The sequence below is a fragment of the Sebastes fasciatus genome, chromosome 12 (genome assembly GCF_043250625.1).
Source record: "Sebastes fasciatus isolate fSebFas1 chromosome 12, fSebFas1.pri, whole genome shotgun sequence".
NCBI classification, from domain to species: Eukaryota; Metazoa; Chordata; class Actinopteri; order Perciformes; family Sebastidae; genus Sebastes; species Sebastes fasciatus.
The window spans coordinates 17,036,850-17,057,224 of record NC_133806.1 but is presented as its reverse complement, the minus strand read 5'-3'; the positions used below and the strand labels follow the sequence as shown (position 1 = coordinate 17,057,224).

The window sequence follows — 20,375 nt, the reverse complement described above, 5'->3', positions numbered from 1 at the left end:
ATAGTGAAAAAGGAATTAGATTCTTGTTTTCACAATACATTTATCTAAATGCAACAATTACAACACTTAGTGCACATTTTCTTGTCATTTCAGCCAGTCGGTGCCACCTCATCTGAATCTAACCAATATAGATACACATGGAGAGAACCGGCTTTTTAAAAAGAGAAAACAGAAAAGCACAATTGCAGAATACCCATTTTTAAAATCATCCCATCTAAATCATTCATTTTTATATTTTTTGCAAACCAAATCTTAGCATCCCCTTTGTATTTTTATAATTACATTATGCCATTTTTTAGCATATTGTGGCGCTCCCTGTGAAGGCTAACATCTAAGAACTATTCAATCTACCTGTGTGCATGACTGGGCAATATGTCAATTACTTATTGTCTGTCACTGTAGTAATATCATGTTTCTCTTAATATTGTGAAACATGGCACACAACTTTTTTTACTTAACAATACATAGAATTTGCCAAGTCAGACTTCTCCCATAACTATTTCTGAGATACACCGACGCGGACGATTTCCCAAATCACATGATCAATGAGAAGGAGGACTTATTTTTTCCTTTTTCCCATATTGCCCAAATATACATGTGTCTATATATAAAAATCTTCTTCCATTTTTTAAATACAGCTTCACAGCAAACAGACAATATTGTTTTAAGTGTCAAATAACAGTTTAGACAGGTTGTGAGCACGGACAGTAGCAATTTATTCTTCATTTCCATTTTTCCTTTCAGTCATTTAAACTCGGTCTGCAAGAGTGTGATGCCATATGCATATTTTTTTTGTGTGCCGCTCACGCACAGCTCATGGTTTGTTTATTGTGATGTGACACTTTGATCCTCTGCCCCCTTTAATACAATATAGTAGTCAGAGTCAGTGTTGGGGGTAATGCATTACTAAAATAACACTTTACTGTAGTCACATTAAGTTTTCCACTAACAAACTTAGTAGTTTAACACATTACTGTTTAAGTTTTGGTAATCATATAACAGCTAGCTAGTGAAAATGTTACTTGTGTTAAATATTGAATTTCAGCTGAATTATTCCTTGATGCTTTTTTCACTGATTTCTGAATATTGTTTTGATATGAGTATTAAATATATGCATGCGGGCATGAACCATTGCCTAGCAGCAGCTGCTGTGAGCAGAAGACAAAAGTGCTATAAGGACAGACGTGGGAAGATTCAAGGACTGCAGAGACTGGGAGATGACTCTTATTGTTTTGAATTTACTTAAAGGATGGATAAAAATATGATCTGAGGTTGGACACAACTGTCCACCGCTTCCAACTCCAAGAGCAATCTGCTGGTTTATTGTGTGTCCATCCATATACTTTACATTTAAGTACAGATTTGTATGAATTTTAAAAAGCAACTTGCAAGTACAAAGTAGAAAATTTGCTTTAATCACAAAGTAATAATACAAAATAATCCCATTGAAATTTAGAAAAAAGTGTTTAAAGGCCAGTCTCCTTCTTCCTTTTGTCACTCTGCTGCCCATTTTATTACTGCATGATTCATGCTGAACGCTGAGTCCACTCTCAACTCACACGTGGCACTTTGCCTTCAGTATGAATTGACAGGTTCAACTATCTGGCCCGACGACGACGACTTATCTGAACAGTTTCAGATCTGTTAAGTGCCTGTAGGCTCATCGGAGATCGTTTCAGAAACGGCAACTTCCCTCTTAAGTTTCCAGTTCAGCTAAAACCAGGGAACACATTTGGTCTTAACTTCAAAACGAAGGAATAGCTGCTTTCAGCATGTAGAGTTTTAACACACTCTGTAAAACTGAAGAGTTTTTAATGTTTTGTATGGCGCATTTTTTTTATTATTGACGAATAAAACTTTGAGAAAAATCTCTGAACATGAGACTGTTTTGTTACATTGCTCACTGTCAGTGGCTTAATTAGTGACATTTATGGATGGAATGAACAGGAAGAACAGCAACGCAAAACAATGACAAACATATTTGGTGATTTTAGCTGTTATGAAGCAGCTACATTTGAAATACAGACATCAGGAGTTATCTATGAAATGATTTCTGGAATCCTTTTTATGCGGTGTTGATGGGAGTTTGACATACTTCCTGTGCCTTTGAAATGAATTCCCTCTGGATGATGATAACATGAAGGCATTTCATCTTCTCCTGGTTAGTTTGGTGGGGTTGTACCTAAAGACACACACACACACACACAGAAACGATTTGATCTCATAGGTCTGTCCATGTCAGGATGGGCTTTTAACATTCCTCATGGATCATTCCTCAATGTCCTTAGAGGCATTTTGAACAAACAAATAAAAACAGCCCAAATTAAGCGCTGTAAAACGAGGACAGTGTTTGAACAGCTTAAAGCAAACAGGCTTCCTATAAACCACGTCTGGAAACTTCGTTTAGACCTACCAAAAAAAAAAAAAAATACCGGATTGTTTTCTTAGCAGCAGTCTGTTCCCCGGATACGCATGACTGACTGAGCATGAATCAGTGATCAAACAGCTCAGCCTTGACACACACACACACACACACACACACACAAAATCAATCTCAGACTGTCTCCTTTCTGCTTAGTCAAAGAAAACACGGCAGCGACAGCAGCAGAGACGGCTTACATCACCTCTGTTACCCTGGCAACCGCTGTGACGAAATAATTACTAAGCTCCGATTGGTTAAACTGAAGCTACAGTGGCCCAATATCCATAATTCTCAGTTAATTATATAATGTCTGCACCTGATTATAATGACCGAGGCTGTACAGACAGAATCGTTACTTAAGAGGGTTTTTATCACCCTGACTAGTATTTATACAAAGTGAGGGACCAAGCAAGTCTAGTGCAAAGAACAAACTTAGGGTTTGACCCAAATGTCAATGTCCAGGAGAAACAAACCAGTTAGTTAACAGTTAGTTCTATCCTCCCATGAGGTCTAAATCAGAAAGGATACTACCGACAAAGAGACAAAAGGGGGAAACATTTATACCGGTCTGGCCAAACAATAAACACAAAAAAGGGACAAAGTAACATTCAATGCATTATACTAAAGAACCGGGATAACATTAACTGTAGATACTTTCTCAGTTTAAACCACAGTATTGTTTCATTTGAATATGATTTTAGGCAGAATTCATAACAAATAACACGCACGCTATGACCTAAGTAAACAATTAGAATATACGTATATATTTTTTACTTTATTTAGGATCTCCATTAGTTATTACCACAGTAACAAGGCAAAAGTGAGCATGGCTCACATACTCCCGCTCACCGCTCGACCCCTACTAAAGTAGGGCCAACGGTTTTGCCGTCTAAAACTTAAATCAAAGGGGCCACTGACGCACCATGGGTATGTGGATTACGCAGGCAAAAGTGTCCATTGTCAATGCAAAATGTACTGTATGTGTTTCTGATGATTTATTTATATATTTAAAAAAAAGCAAGCGTTATATAAAAGAACGAGGCACTGTTTTACTTGTAAATGTCAGTCTAATGACAAAACATAGGTTAAGATGAAATGGTTTGGCTTTCCTTCACATGCTGGAAACCTTACAGGGTTTTAGGGGGGGGTTAAGTAAAGCGGGTAACAACGTTATACAGTTCAGAAAATGAAATCCAGTTTCTCACCTAAAGAGGTCATCTCCAGCACTCTCGTCCCGTCTGCTCTGACGCGCCTCCTGAAACAAACACAGGCTCAAATCATGAATGCAAGGCTCGGACAGATCACAGACAGATAAGAGAGACAGGGTGACGACAGTACCTCAGCTGCATCTTTCAGCCATTCATCCAGATCAGTGTTTTTGCCCCTGTTGTGAACCAGTAGATCAGATCCTCCGATGACGTGGGGCGAGCCTTCTGCACCTGGCACGCAGATCTGTCACAAGCACATTTATATGAAAAAAGAAAATGATTCTGTACATGAGGAGAATGTTTTCATCGGAGCATACATGATCATTTCTAAAAAATTGGAAAAGTGTCTCGCAAATAATGGACATTTTATGAAGAATAAAGGAATGACTCACTGATGTGCTTGGAGGGGAAAAGAGGTCATTTTAAAAAGGAAAAAAAAGCCCTCGTCCACGGGTATTGATATTGCATAAAAATCCAATTCTGAACTTTTTTATTTCATCCAGTTGAAATTGGATTTTTTTTTTTCACCCTACTCATAAATGAGGGCAGATTTTTTCCTTTTTAAAACAGATGGAAAGTTTAATTGTTGTCACTCAAAAGGTGAGCTGTATAATTTGTGTATAATTAGTGGAGGAAAAAATACCTAGATGACATCTGTTGGCACACATACGACTACAACTGAATACAACACGACGGTGCTTGTTGGGAGTTTTATAACTTATTTAAAGGAGCAGTGTGTAGGATTTAGGGGGATCTATTGGCAGAAATAAAATATAATATTCATAGGGATCAGGTCCTCTTCATGGAGTCTGCCATGTTTCTACAGTAGCCCAGAATGGACAAACCAAACACTGGCTCTAGAGAGAGCCTTTCATGTTTTATACGTTACCTGACGGCCACCGTAGTTCTCTACACGCTTGGAAAGGGAGGGGTGAGCGAAGGGGTATTCAGTTTGTTGCAATCTGCAACATCACCACTACATCCTACACACTGCTCCTGTGTACTGTGTGTTTCTGTCGTGTAAGTTGCATCGTAGTCTGACCTTGCGGAAACGTTTGAAGTTCTTTGCATTGCCGTTGCTCTGCATCTTCTGCGGTTTGGTTTTGGGAGTTGCGGTCACAGTGAGAGATCTGAACTCCACTAACACCAGCTTATTAGGAAGGTCTTCATCAGTCTTTGACTCCTGCAAAACAGCACATTGATGAGTCAACTTTTGTCTGATGGACGGTTACTATTCTTTCTAGCGTAGATTAATGTTGTAGAATATAAAAGAAAACAACTAAAGTGATTTATACAACAATATAGTGTTGTCACGATACTGGAATTTATACATATTTATACATACATTTTCGATACCACAGGGGAAAATTGACACAACATTGAGGGCATGAGATTTTAGATTGTTATTAAAAGATAAATAGCAGTGTGTGTGTGTGTGTCAGCTCGCTGTCGGAGAGAGAGAGAACAGAATATGCAGCTGGAACCTGTGTATCGATTACAGCGAAAAATTAGTTTTGAAACCATTTCAAATATTCAGTATCGCTATTCGAACCATACAAAAATAACAAGGAGTTCAGGCAGTTCAGACAGTATCTCTCTTGTGAATCCTGAATGGTTCTCAATGTCAAGTAGCTAACCAACACTGGATTCATGAGGCCAACACCAATATGAATATTTCACAGTTTGGAAACTCATATCAATGATGTCTGTTTTTTTTAGTAATCATTTTGGATCTTTGAATTTGTTTATAGATTACACTGCATATGGGAGATTTTAAGTGTCACCACAGCACAATAAATACATTGTCTAGCCACTTATAGTTCTTGGATGCCAGCAAACACTGAAATTTGAGTTGATGCTCTGAGATTGAACTCACGTGAAGCTGGAGCCACATCAAAAATGTTTGATGTACCATTTAACAAACACTGTTGGCTTGCAGCCAGAGGAAATACTGCGTTTATTAACTTTGATGTGTCAAATGCTTCCTAACCTGTCCCAATCTTTAGAACCATTGAACACTGGAAAGGCTAATTTTAAACATCTAGGTACAGCTAGTAAATGTGGCTTATTCAAAAGGAGGAGAGAGAAAACTGTAACAGTAAAAGCTTTTTCACAGAACTTACTTGGACCTCCTGTTTGACTGTAACCGGTTTCAGAGAGGGCTTAGTCTCTTCTTCAGGCTGGGAGAGATCTACTTTGAGTAGTTCTACATCCTGCAGGAATAAAAAAGGGTGACAAATGTTTAGTAATAGTGAAACAAAATTGACTATAAAACTGAGAAGTGAAGCGTTTATGTGTGCTGAGGCAGTTTTAATTTCTTTTCTCTAAATTACTGGATGAACAAAAGAACACTGACAGTAAATCCTCACCTCAATGAAAGACGCCTCGTCATCGTCAAAAGGCTGTATGTCTGAACTTGTACTGGCAGATGACACTTGTGGAGGTTTGCTGGACTCGTGATTAGTTGTCTGGTATTCTGAAGGATGAACCTGCTCTGTCTTGATGGAGACAATATGCTGGTCAGTTTGGTTATTTCCACTCTCTTCAAGGTGGACCCGCTTCCTCTTGTTTGAAGATGACGCCTCCACAGTATTTAAACCTTGTTTCTGTTCGGTTGAACTGCGCATTACTAGCTGTGCTTGCTGGCCTTGACTATGTGAGGGTTGCTCATCAAAGTCCATATCCTCAGACATAAGAGACTCCAATTCATCCATCGATATCTCTGCTTCCATCTCCTTCCTCTTTCTACTCTGTGGCTCCTCCTGGACATTGTGGGAGACCCTGTCTGACTGAGCTTCTGACCGTCCTGAGAAAAGATCAGCTGCTGACCCCAGTGTTGCTGCAGGGACTCTGCCTGAACGTGAGGATGTTTCTTTAGACGTGGCTGATTCCAGTGCAGGCCGTTTTGGCTCTGACGTGACGGCGAAGAGCTCGTCCTCCAAAGGCCTTGATGATAGTATGAAACAAAGAGAAGGGTGAGAATAGACTTTCAGCTTATATTATTGTCAGTCAAAGGTATGTGTTAATTGTCATTGGGTAAAGCAGTTGTATAGTTAGTGCACTACTTTAATAACAACATGAACAAAAAAACACAGATAAAGTCCTCTAACCCACTTTAAAGGTAGGGTTGGTAAAGATTTCGGAAAACATTTGTTAATCTTAATCATCATCATCAACATCATGTTAGTTGAAATTCTCATTACATCCCGAAAACGATCAATAAATCAAATGGTCTGAAAAAAAAAAAGAAATAAATTAGTATCTGTGGCTGTCGCGGGACTGTTATAAACTCGTCCAATCATTTAATTTGGCCTGAATGTAACGACTGGATGGGCTGTCTGCCTTTGCACACGCTGCCCATGCACTCATTGCGTGTGACCGGAGTCTTCCACAAGCTGCTAGCTGGACAGCTGTGAGTAATAACAATAGCCATGTTTGCTGTTCATTATGATATGTTTATGTTCAAAATGATAATTGTGGTGGGGGAGAGGCTTTAGAGGGAGGCCCAAAGCGACAGACTATGAGTGTTGATGACATTTGGAGCTAGTAAGCAGCTAATGCTGCTTCATTGGAAAAGAGTTGGCAACCCTGAGTTGGGTTTTTTGGTTGGATCATTTTTAGAAATCTAGCAAACTCTTTCTAGTTTCTCAAGATCGCCCACCCTGCCTTGAAAGAGCAGATGTTTACCTTTTCTTGTTGACTGTTTGAAAGAAATTGGTCAGAGTTGATTGTTTCTGAGGGGAAGATTGTGCAGATGTTTTCTGTTTCTGAGGAGATTGCTTCTGGAGGAATGCCTTCGTGCCACCAGAGGTCCTGGGAAGGGATGGCTGGGACCACATGTCACTACTGCCTAGACCTGAAACTGCAAAAAACACTGATTGAATGGTTACAGCATTACAGGCATTTAGCTGATATACCTATTATGAGTGCATTCAAGGGATAGTTCGCTCACTTGCTGAGAGGTAGATGCAGTGCACTAGCTTAGCTTAGCATAAAGACTGGAAACAGGGGGAAACAGCTAGCCTGGCTCTGTCCAAAACTAACAAGATCCACCTTCCACTCCTAACTAAGGCTCACTAATTAACATGAAATATCTCTGAAGTTACTGAAAAAGCATATTTCACACAATGTCAAACTATTCCTTTAACTAGGCCACTCGTAAATATATTTAAATCACAATCAAATCTGACAAATAGATCCAAATACATTGTAGGGATGCACCAATCCAATACACCGGATCGGTATTGACACAAATACTCTGACCTCATTTAAAGAATCGTTACAGGACGGACGTGATTGATCCATATTACACACTTTTTCCTAATCAATGCTGTTATATAACTCTTAACAGCACAACAAGCAATTTATTTAGAATTTATTAGAGCCAAATTATATGTATAGATAATATAAATATATATTGTTGAAGAATGAAGAAGGAGCTCTAAACTGTGTCTGTTGTTCATGTGAACTACTTATGAACAATTACAATTAAGAATAAATGATGTGTAGATACAGTAAAGCTCCATGTTATGTTACAAAGAAAAATCAAATCAGTTTCATACAGTTGTGCCGCCCCCTCTCAGTCACTTAGTCTACTAATCGGTCATTTTGGCCTAGTTGACTGAAGCTGAACACACACTACTGCCGCAGCGCAGCGGCACGTCATACAACGCGGGTCAAGTGCCGCCCCTAGCACCAATAGGAAGCGTTGAATTGCAGCACGTCTGGAGTATTTTTACACTTTGTTATTACTACTTTTACTAAAGTAAAAGATCTGAATAACTAGCTTAGCTTTAAATGATGTGTGGACACCCACAACTTAAACTTGATTTCTCACCTGAAGGGCCAACCTCCAGAACTATGGCTCGCCAGGCAATATCTTTTTTGCCATTGTGGGTCGTATAACTCGGGATATTTCTCGACCTAAACAAATACTCTCTCCTCATCCATTCACCAACACACACGAGACAGCGACAGCAAGAGGTGAGTGAGGAGATCAAAAGTCGAGCTACCACAGGAGCAGAGAAGAAGAGCTGCTGTGGGAGCTGGGATGTAGCAAGCAGGGAGCAAGTGCAAAATAATGAGTTTTTTCAGAGGCGGCGAGGCTGGAAACAGGACAGTGGCGTGAAGTGTCGCGGGGCGGGACTTCAACAAGCTCCTAGCCGGTGTAGGGGTGTACATAGAAAATAATAGGGGCAGCTGTTTTGGCGCACGCCGGTGTATTTTGGCCTTAAGATTTCTTTAGTCGATTAGTCGTTTTTAAAGTGGTGCTTTTGTGTGATTCTTTGTGGAGAAACTCAGTTTTACAGATCTGTCGATTAAATCAACTAAGTCGACAAAATCATATGAGTGTTGGTCGACTAAGAATTTCTTTGGACGAGGACAGTCCTAGTTTCTGTATGTCTCAGACTTTAGGTATCAGAATTGGTATCAAAGAAGAAAAAGACAGATTAGTGCATCCCTATTTCATTCATGCAGCTACCTGCCGGTTTGGACTCAGGCTTTTTCCTCTGTGAGTCCGTGTTCTCTACAGTGTTGAACGATGAGCTCATTGTATCAGCCACGATGCACTGTGTGGTCGTCTTCTGAGCTACAGGTTTGGATCCACGGAGCTGACTGCTGTTCTGGTTTCGCTTCTTCTCAGGAGTCTCCCCTACCGCCGTCACTCCTGTACCTTCACATAGCGCTGTCCTGATAAATAAGAACATTTACACACATCAGACAGGCTTCCTAGAACAAACAGAAGCATGGACAACTTTCACACATAACGGACGCATGTCTGTGAGTGCCTGTCGGTACCCTTGTGATGACTCTGTGTTAACTGCATAAGCTGTGATGTTCTGAGATGCTGCAGGTAACATAGTCTCATCCACCGCCGTGCTCTGTGACAGCGAAGCACTCGGGATTCTGGGTGGCACTTTTGGTGCCGCCTCTAAAATGTAAACAAAGATAGAAACAAATTAAAGAAAAATGATAACGCAGGAGAAAAATTACATCAAAATAAGAAACTGAACAACAGCAATAAACGCTTTCTCTCAGGTCACCCACCTGAGTCTGGTGTCGGACAGGATGGATTGCAGTACTTGTCACAGGAAGCGTAGATGGCAGCCAAACCGATTTCAGACTCTGTGATGACTCTGAGGCCTTTTCTGTCGGCGGAAAAAGGGACAAATGGCAGAGAGAGAGTTTTAAAGTGTTCACAAATCATCGCTTTGACAATAAAAGTGCCAAAACACACTCTCAAGTGCTTTTCAACAGAAAAACTGGAGTTTGTGCAAACCTTTGAACAATGTTCTTCACAGAGTTTGCCCACACTGTGGCAGAGGGAGGAAGCAGAGTTTGGGAGCTGCCTGCCGTAACATCGACCACACAGCTCTGTGGAGACTCCAGCAGGTCTCGGGGCAGAGAGTCCTCCTCCAGCAGCTGGCTCCTGCCACCTCCAAAACTCACTGCTACACTCAGGCGCTTGAGCTGCAAACAACATAGAAGAGCAGGAATTCCAAGATTGTTTATCTGTACAGCAGATCACGGAGACGGGAGTGACTTTGTGTCTACTGACAATAAAGTTCTTATATTTCCCCTCCTGTTGGTCTGACTGAAGGCTCAAACCTTTGAGCGACTCATGAATATTTTAGTTATTGTAAAAGCATTTGTTCTAGAGGATACCATATAATGTTGTTGTACTCAAGAACACTCGCAGCTTCAAGCTTGGAAAAACATTCACTCATAATGTGATAACAGTCAACTACGATTTATATTTCAGCTGGCTACTTAAAACAGGGATGCAAACACATTACGGATAGCAGAGTTTGCTCTCCTGGAGATAATACTACTACTACTAATAATAATAATAATAATAATATTAATATAATAAACTTCTTTGTATAGCAACTTTCATACAAGAAATGCAGCACAAAGTGCATTACAATAAATGAAAATAGACGTAGAGTGAACATAAACACAGGGATAGATTGATATAATTAATGTAAAACAAAATGGGAAATAAAACACACTTGATACAATAAGATAAAAATAAGATGCAATAGAATGCATAGCATAAGAAGGGAAATAAAACCCACTGAATAATAATAATAACAACATTAAAATAGCATATTTGCAGCATACATATATACATCAATAAACACTACAGCAGCATCAAACGGTCTCCATTATTTTCTATTCTGTTCTTATTTTTTCTACATCGGCGGTGGGGATTTTAATTTTTAATACGAAAACTCAAGGTATTTAGTCTCGAGCGCACTCTCTACCAGTCGGCACAGAGGTCTCTGAGGTCTTAGTTTTAAAAAGGCAGAGATTTGTGTGCTTTCCGTCATATTAAATAGATAATTGTTCACCTGCTGATGACACAATGTAAAAATACTCCAATAAAGCTTTGGGCTCTGGTAAACTGTAATAGACAAACGATGAGGTAGATACATTTAAAATCGGATGAAAGTCACATTAATTCTACATTTTATAAACTAAACAATTAATCTAGATAATATCTAATCTATTGTGAAAATAATCATTAGCTGCAGCTCTCCTCTGGAGCAGTGAGTCTCCCAGAGGATCTCTGGGCTGCCGACTCCTTGGCAACCGATAAACAAGACGCTGACGGGATCATGTGACCTTCCATCATTTCTGAAGCTAATGGGCAGTTATACACCCTATAACGTGAGCTTATTTCTATAACTCTCATGTGTTTTGTTATCCTTGAATGAGGAGGATAACTGTAGGTCATTACAAAGAAAGAAGTAGACATACTTGTTTGGTGCTGAGGAATATGAAGGTCTTTTCGGTGAAAAGCTGTTTGCGAACTGGAATCACTCCAAGGTTAACATCCTCTTTACTCAAGCTGGGCTCATCGATCTCAGGGATGAAACTAAAAAACAATGAACAGATAAAAAGATAATGCTGTGTGATGTTCAGTGCATCCTTATTGTGAATTAGTACACATAAGGTTGGGTTGTATTGTACCTCTCAGCTTTAGGCGGGGGTAATTTTTGCTGAGCGGCTTTGCTGAGCTCTGAGAAGAACTCCGGCTTCACGATGGGACGACAGCACAGCAGAGCAGAAATAGTCTAATTAGGAAAAACAGGAAGAACACATCTTTAGGGACAAACACATCACCTTTAACCACTTAATGAGAATACATGAGTCTGGGCCTGACCTTGATGGTGACTTTAGCGGTGGGCATGGCCAGGTGAGTGCAGTCCTGAGTCCAGGAGTTGACCAGCTTTCCACCCAAAGCCAACAGGGCCTGAGAGAGCGACGCCTTGCCATCAGTGTCCAAACACGACGAACACACCACTGGCTTCTGATGCTCCACACTGAGATGAAGACGATGAAGGAGATTTATAATGCAACATGGAATTCAATTTATTAAAATTCAAATGGATATCACCATGAAACTTCCCCAGTTGATTACTTACATTAAGGCAATTCTTTTTTGTATAACAAGTTTTCCGAAATTTTACGTTTGAATATACAAATGAGGCCTTATCCTATTAAATATGCGCTCATTTTCATTCATTTCCAGAACAGAAATCTGGACATTGGATAAAGCAAAGTTTAATTCATTTTGTTGACATATTAGAGTAAGAGGTTTTTACAGAGGGAGTTTAGGATATCTCTTTGTATCACTCCATGAATCAGAAAATATTATCAACAGTCATAAAAAAAACAACAACAACATTTTCTCCATGTTTTTTTGGAATAAAATGTGATATAAATCAGGCTATGAATGACATATGAACAAACCCCTCTGTAAAAACCTTCAGACTATAGATAGGAATGAAACTGTAAAGTGTGGTGTGTGTCAGTGATACTGGAGTGGAGATTTCTGCCTCAGAGTCTGAGAGAAACCTCATTTTGAGAAAACAGCCTTTAAAGATAGGGATTGTAAAATCCCGTACATTTTGAAGACACTACAGGTGAATAGGGTAAAAAAGTTAACTAAAAGATATCACCATGAAACTTCCCTAGCTGGTTACTTACAATAAGCCAATTATTTATTTGCATTACAAATTTTCTGAAACGTTATTTTCATACATGCAAATGAGGCGTTATCTAATGTTAACTTTGGGTGAATTTAGGAGAAATTTACAGACACATATAGACAAAGTTTAGTAAAATAGAAACCTAACTGTGTATTCTGGATGTTTTCTTTCTTACTAGTCTGAAAGAAGACATGTTAAAGCAAAACAGCCCAAAATCTCAAAATTGACCAGTACATGAAAAACTATATTTTTGCTTGAGGTGTCTCACATTAAAAGTAAAAGATGATGCCAGACTTAGTGATCATGATATAAAACATAATTAACCAGGTTTTGTTTCAGTTACTTACCTGAATTTGCTGTGAAAAACCCCAAATGTAACATTGTCTCCTGAATTCAGATTCACTGATGTGTTTTCTGTCAAGCGCTGGCTGTTGACGAATGAACCGTACTTGGAGGTGTCTTTTACAGTCAGGGTCTAGGAATAAAATTCATTAGAGCAACTCGTGAAATTGTCCATCAGTCAAACAAACCATCCCGCATCTTTCTGTTCAATTATTCATGTCTAAATGAGAAACCCATCCTTTCAAATAAGCCTAAGATAGAAATGTATCCGAGGCTTGGAAAATCAATTAAACCTTAAGTGTAAGAACAAATGGAGAGGACCACAGCCTCGTCTACATGCTAAACAGGTGACGTCCAGAACTAAAAATAAAACACATGAACTTCTGATTCTTTTGAGTATTAACAGATAGAGAATTACTTTTAGACACTCTTATGGAACAGAAGGATTATGAATTGATGACTCAAAATCCACCTAGAAATCAGAAAGAAATAAAATCAAGAAGATTCTGATGAATATGGATGAAAAGAAAAATCTATGTTAGAAGGATTGGTTTTAATATGCAATGCATTAACAATGACAACAAGGTTAATAATCCCCATCTTCAAACAACATACTGTACATCTTCACCAATAAAAAAAACATGATTGGCCTTAAACTTTACTTTTGTATTTTAAGATTGTGTTTGTATATCATACGCTTTGCAGTTGATGTGCATTGTGGTAGTGCGGAGTACATTATTAGCTAGAGGTGCCCAATTTAAGTCCCCGGAGAACAAGCTGTACAGTATCAGCATTTACCTATGTCCTTTTTTTATATATTTCAACCTATCATTGTTGTTCTAATTACACTCCTGTATGTTTTATTTCGTATGTTATTACTCAGCTGAGGCAGCATGGTTAGTAATTAACATAGTGGGTGAGAGATGAAGTCTATTTAATGTTTTAGTCCTCATTATATGATATTTAAAGGGCTACACTTTTTAGTAAAATGTCCTTTCTTTTCTGATGATCATCTGGTGGATGATTATTAAAACAAAAGTTCTTTGTCTGTAATGTTATACTGTATGTAAGAAACCATGTTCTTGTCATATACATGTTTCACCACTACAACTGCATGTTTGGTCCCTTATAAGTAATAATAATAATAATAATAAAATTTATTTATATAGCACTTATCAAAACTCACATTACAAAGTGCTTTACAACAAACACATAAATCACAACAATAATCACAATCCATAAATGAAAAAGGGGGATAAACTTAAAACAATGAATGACGACACTGCACCCTATTCTTAAAGTCAAGAACAACGTACAGTGTAAATCTATATATTACAACTGGGTTGGGTATTTGTATGTGCATGACATAATTAATAACATATTTAACTAACTACTGGAAATATCAAATCTCTGAGCAGTCCGTTTTATAAAATAGGTGGTGTTACACTTGAAGGTCACAACAATTTAGTGCTTTATTTCAGTTTCAGTCACGCTGGACTGGACTGGTGCAATAACACCACCTTCTGTGCAGAAAGTGGCATTACACAGGAAACCTTTTTCCAAATGAAATCATATTACTCATATACTTCGTACACTAGAAGGGTTGGGTGATATGGTCAAATCAATGTCTTGATAATCCTGCAAAACATGAACACTAATATGAGACTATCTACTATACTAACTGTGTGCACTGTAACTAAATGAGGTGAATATTTGATTTTCAACAGATGGAGTATCATTTAAACCTTTAATCTGTCTGGAGGCTTGTCTTTGGAACTACAGAGGAAAGTAAAGACATTAACAGATCAAACTAACGGCTTTACTTGAAAAGGTTTACCAACTTGTGAACAGTGTCACAGCTCTTGTTAATCTGATTTAGTTGTTTTTTTAATATTGTTGTACTGTTTCGCATAAGGAATAAACTTGGGGTGCAGAACTCAGTACTGGGTGCTCTCAGTTGTAAATAGTCTAGGTGAATGTAAGCTGCTCTTGAAGTCAAATTTGTAAACTGTAGAAAAAGGGCAGCCCCGAGGCTTACTTCAGGCACACTCACACCGAGCCAAGGATGTAGTTAAAATGCCTTTCTTATTTTTTCTATTAGGAGTAGGACTCCTCTTTCCAGCCACGCCCTGATGACGACCCAGTGTGGGTCAAAACAGGTCGGCGTTCTCCTGTTGTACTTTTTAAAATTTGATATGCCCTAAACGAATAAAGGCATTTTAACTACTGTACATCCTTGGCTCTGTGTGAGTGTACCTGTCCAGGGGCTTCCCTTTTTCTTCAGCATCCTCTCTTTGTATCTTGATATAAATTCCAGCTACAGAGACATGCATGCCCTAATATGGAAGATATTCAGATATATATCAGTGATTGTTTAAGCACAGCAGATTCTGTTGGACACATTCAGTCCATAAATAATCAATATATACTGTACAACAGCTCTTTCTCTCACCTGGTCAGTGGCAGTGAGATGAGCGTGAGCCCTGCTGATGGACTGGTCGTTGGGTAGGATGATGTCACAGTTCTTGCGCCCCACCACGTAATCTTTACTGGAGAGGAGATAGTGGGTCTCACCTGTGAGTGACAGGAGGCAAGTTATGAACCTTCTAATGTAAAAACCACACACAGACAACCCTAACTGTGGTGCTCATCTATTTACATGTTGATGACCAGGAAAAGACAACATATTACATTGCACTGTAGCAGAGACGTATATTACCACATTGTGCGAATACTGAGCAGGCTGACTTGAAGTAGGACAAAGATTTATGCATATGCTCTTTTGAAGAACAAGAAGCATAATGTAAAGTAAAATGTCTAATTCTAAGATCAGTGGGGCTGCAACTAACTATTATTTTCAATATCAATTAATCTGCCAATTACAATGATTTGTGAGTCCAAGGTGACGTCTTCAAATGTCTTGTTTTGACCAATCATCAGTCCAAAACCCAACAATATTCAGTTTACAATTGAAGAAGACTAGGGAAACCACCAAATCCTCACACTGGAATCAGATAGTTTTGATATTTTTCTTACAAAATGACTCAAAGCAATTAATCAGTCACTGATTAATTTTCTGTAGGCATCTAAAATATGTTTCTTGTGGGTTATTACTAAGTAAACATTAAATCACTGACTGTGATATTATCCAATGGAGCTAATATGTCCTGCACTGCATGCGTCAATGTCTAGGATCTATTTCATACATGTTATGTAACTGAATATGTATGTATTATAATGTTCTGGGATTATTCATTATTTCATGGGATATTTAGGGATTTATACATTATTACATACTTATATATAAAAATATATAAATATATATTTTTTAAATGAAGCATTTGAATAGTGATTTGGAGGTTGAATACCATGGCAATGGTCGAAGCTTCGAAGCATTCAGGTCAGCCCTAGACAGAGCACACAGTTACCTGAGATCAAGAGAGGTTTCTGCAATATTTTCTCTTTCTGATTTACATTTTTATATTCAGGAATAATTTGCAGTGTGATATAAATATAGTAAAAAACAAAAACTACTAAAGATCCATAAGGAACAATGGAAGGATGAGATTTGGGAATTAGCCAAAGCCCAGAAACTAAATGTTCAATTTACTACATAGAACCTTATATACAATGTAGGTTGCCAGAAGGTAGGCTAGTGTGCTAGTGTGTTGCATGTATGAGCTCCTTAATGAGAGGATTTTTATCTTGGGAATATTTATAGAAAATGCATGGCAATTTAGACAGCGAACACTATATCCAACATAATAAGACTTTATTGTTGTACTGTTTACTCCACTACATTTAACTGATAACTTTTGCAGAACCAGTTTAATAATACTAATCAACAAATACATTATAATTTACTATTTTTGGTTAAGATAAGACTTTATTGATCCCCCTGGTGGAATTCACAAGCTTCTATGGATGCATCAATAATTGTAATCCAACAATAATGTGTTGCATGTATGAGCTCTTTAATGAGAGGACTTTTATATGTTAGGAATATTTATAGAAAATGCATGGCAACTTAGACAGAGAACACTATATCTAAAATAATAAGACTTTATTGTTATGGAAATGTTCTTTTTGAACACATTTGGTGCAGGACTCTCAAATAAACAAATCAATCTGAGCCCATTTGTGATCAATCCAGCACCTAATGGTGTGTTTATGCAACATTAAGATGCACAACTCACACACAACTTCCAACAGTTACATTGACTACATGATAACTGCAGTATAATCACATGACTAACATCTTCCTCAGCCTGCTACACCCAGAAAACACAGTTAAGAGCAGTTCACTTTCTACCTTCAGTTGTTGTTGTTATCATACCTGAGCTAACTTTAACCAGCTAACTGTGTTAAACTAACATTTAAATGTAATAAACGACAGTCAGAGTTACCTCCAGGCTCCAGGGCTGTCAGTATCCACATGTTACTGCTGCTTGTTGCCTCTTCATGTACTCAAATCACCAGTAAATCAGAGGTAAAGCAACATTTCAGCTCATCTGCAGACATTCATCAACAAGGTGGACACTCCAGAGCGCGCCACCGTGTGACGTATAAATCCTGCGCCTTTGCTTTCTTTTCAAAATAAAAGTCTTAACCCCTCATTCATATAAAGGGTCAGTGAATCTATTTCAAAATAAAATTATTCTATGTCATTCAAGAAATAGTGCACATTCCTGAATAAAAATGAATGTTAATAGAGGAAAAGTGGTGGAAAGTACATTTAGTCAAGTGCTGTATATATACCTAAGTATATATTATATATATTTATTTTCTTGTATAACAGCAGAGGGCTGATGGGGGGGTCTGGGTGGAAGATGTTGAGCAGCTTGTCTGTATCTGTGTATTTACAGTGTATGTTTGTTATGTAATGCTGTTTTTTCTGTATGTGTTTTTGTATTTGTGTCTATAGCACACCCTCGAAAATGAGATGCTACATCTCAAGGGGCTTTCCTATCCTTTCAATAAATTCATGTACTGTACAATTAGAGGTACTCTTACTTTATTTGAGTATTTCCAGTTTCTGCTACTCTATACTTCTAATCCACTACAATTCAGAGGCAAATATTGTACTTTTTACTCCACTACATTTAACTGATAACTTTTGCAGAATCAGATTAATAATACTAATCAAACAAATACATTATAATTTACTATTTTTGGTTAAGATAAGACTTTATTGATGTTTGGAATCGCACAATATGTAGGCCTATTCTGTTTTGAGGCGAATTCCCTATTCTGTATGACAGTGCTCAATTGTAGAGCAAGCAAGTAATACAACAATTAAATAAGTGTTGTAGATTGGTCAACAAATAACACATTTGATAAAACCAGAAATAAGACATACATTTTTATTTAATCTTAAAACATTAACCAGAAACAACCCAGACATCAACAACACATTTTAAAATCTGAAAATATACATATAAACAGAGTTAACAGATAAATCCTATAGTAGTTATTTGCAGATTTTGTTATAAAATTCAGTACAGTTTTGTCACTCACAAACCTTATAATAAAATAAAACCCATGGTCTTTATCTATTGAATCCAAAATAAACATCAGCTATTACTATATATTTTTTTTTTCATTAATTACTGAACTCAAAATAAAGGATCATTGTCAGATTTCCACGGCAGGCCTGCAGCTGGTCTGAGACGGCCTCGTCCCCAGAGGCAGGGTAGTTTGTGATTGACTCTCATCACTGCAACACTCGTACAAGAGCCAGGTTTACGGATGATCTCGCACCAGTCTGGATAGTCCACAGGTTGAGCTCCACTATAGGGGAGATCAGGAGATCAGAGTTAGAGTATATATATATATGCTACATCTGAATATGTTTAAATACTTTTTGGGAGTGATTGTGAATTTAAAACAAACTCACTGGTCACAGCATCCTACTCCAAAAGGTTCCATGCAGACACACTGATAACAGTCTCTGGTTATCCAGCTCTCTCCTATCCCGTACACCTGTCCCATGTGTTCACAGCTCCCTTCAAATAAAAAATATCAGTTATTGTGACAAATACAGCAGTAGATTTACTTGTGTAAAAGTAGAAATACTATGTAAAATGTATTCAATACAAGTAAAAGTCATGCATCAAAAAATGTACTCAAGTAGAAGTACATACAGTTATTATTATTACAGATAATTAATATTATCAGAAAATTTACTTAAAGTAGCATTGCATTATAAGGAATTGTCTTTTTCATAGTGTTATATATAATAATGCATATTATATTATAGTTTTATTATCATTACTGATGCATTAAGCAGCATTTAAATGCTGCAGCAGGTCTGCGTAGAACTAATATCGACTACTTTATATACTGCTGGGTTGTTTGTTATATTAATATGCATCATATTGGATTAACTGATCATATGTTTTGGATGGAAAAATCTGAATTTGCAAAGTAATAGAAAGTATAACTGTCCAATATATGTGGTAAAAAGTACAATGATTCCATCTGAAATATAGTGAAGAAGTATGAAGAAGCATAAAAGTAAAATGCAAGTACCTCGGAAAATTTATTTATTACTTCCTACTTGGACACATGTACACATAAAAGCCTATGGGAAACATTATGTCCACACATTTACATTCACATACTGCACCTTTAGTGTTGAAGAAGCACTCGCCGCTGTTATACACAGAGAAACATGGTGGCACACTGGAGCTCAGGAACAACAGTAAAGCCAGAAGCACTCCTCCTGCTGTGTTTGCCATCTCTGAAAAGAAGCAGCTCAGAGGTAAAATAAAAAAATACATCAAAAACATAATAACCACATGACAGAAATGTCAGATTGTTAGTCTTACCTATTTAAAAGTTTCCACTATGTAATATGAAAACCTTCCCTTTCTTCTCTTCCTGTTTGTCTTGCTTTCATTCACTCGTTGTTTTCCTATTCTCTCTATTCCCCGTTCGGTTCTCTGCGTCTCCTCTTCTTGAACTGATGCTCTCTCTCCCTGCGGGCACAGATATTTATACACGTCTTTATCTCTACTTTCTTCATTGCTATTTGTCCACCGCCCCCCTACTCATTAAGAACCGTCTATCTGCACGCACACATACAGTACGCAGACACACAAACACAAACACAAACGCATACAAACATTATTATTACAATGTTCGTCATTCCCTCTTGTGCTGCTTCACTGAAATTGCCCTAGAGTATACAGTGTGCACTCTTTCAGATAACATTTGTCTCAGGGGTTGCCATTTGACCCTATCAGTAGATCGCACTGGTGACACCATCCATAGGATGAGCAGCTGGTGGCCTATTGTCCTACACATAGTGTGATCCCTTGACCTCAACATCCAGACACGCATGTATACGTATTTTATTGGGACATCCAATGAAAAAAATGGTTAAACAAATCATTGGAAAAA

At 37.9% G+C, this 20,375-nt stretch overlaps 2 protein-coding genes across 2 annotated transcripts; both read right to left on the bottom strand.

Annotated features, from left to right (window-relative positions):
* Nucleotides 1-1,398: 1,398 nt before the first annotated feature.
* On the bottom strand, nt 1,399-17,544 carry nbn (nibrin). The gene is made up of 17 exons (XM_074653645.1): nt 17,378-17,544; nt 15,424-15,545; nt 12,977-13,104; nt 11,801-11,960; nt 11,608-11,711; nt 11,395-11,512; nt 9,911-10,101; nt 9,679-9,779; nt 9,430-9,562; nt 9,113-9,321; nt 7,318-7,492; nt 6,000-6,576; nt 5,754-5,843; nt 4,673-4,813; nt 3,761-3,874; nt 3,628-3,677; nt 1,399-2,182 (listed from the first exon to the last, which is right to left on the bottom strand). The coding sequence occupies exons 1-17, from the start codon at nt 17,406-17,408 to the stop codon at nt 2,149-2,151; spliced, it is 2,478 nt and encodes an 825-aa protein (XP_074509746.1). The 5' UTR covers nt 17,409-17,544; the 3' UTR covers nt 1,399-2,148.
* Nucleotides 17,545-18,374: 830 nt separating this feature from the next.
* On the bottom strand, nt 18,375-19,920 carry LOC141778268 (prostate-associated microseminoprotein-like). The gene is made up of 4 exons (XM_074652452.1): nt 19,802-19,920; nt 19,600-19,713; nt 18,868-18,976; nt 18,375-18,761 (listed from the first exon to the last, which is right to left on the bottom strand). The coding sequence occupies exons 2-4, from the start codon at nt 19,709-19,711 to the stop codon at nt 18,587-18,589; spliced, it is 396 nt and encodes a 131-aa protein (XP_074508553.1). The 5' UTR covers nt 19,712-19,713; nt 19,802-19,920; the 3' UTR covers nt 18,375-18,586.
* Between the last annotated feature and the right edge of the window lie 455 nt (nt 19,921-20,375).

Coding starts and splice junctions, on each gene's coding strand:
- LOC141778268 (XM_074652452.1), bottom strand. CDS start 19,711: ATGGCAAACACAGCAGGAGGAGTGCTTCTGGCTTTACTGTTGTTCCTG. Junction 18,977..19,599: donor GTGCTTCTTCAACACTAAAG/GTGCAGTATGTG, acceptor TTTTATTTGAAG/GGAGCTGTGAACACATGGGA. Junction 18,762..18,867: donor GGAGTAGGATGCTGTGACCA/GTGAGTTTGTTT, acceptor TCTCCCCTATAG/TGGAGCTCAACCTGTGGACT.
- nbn (XM_074653645.1), bottom strand. CDS start 17,408: ATGTGGATACTGACAGCCCTGGAGCCTGGAG. Junction 9,780..9,910: donor GTGAAGAACATTGTTCAAAG/GTTTGCACAAAC, acceptor TTCCGCCGACAG/AAAAGGCCTCAGAGTCATCA. Junction 4,814..5,753: donor CAGTCAAACAGGAGGTCCAA/GTAAGTTCTGTG, acceptor GCTGTTTTGCAG/GAGTCAAAGACTGATGAAGA.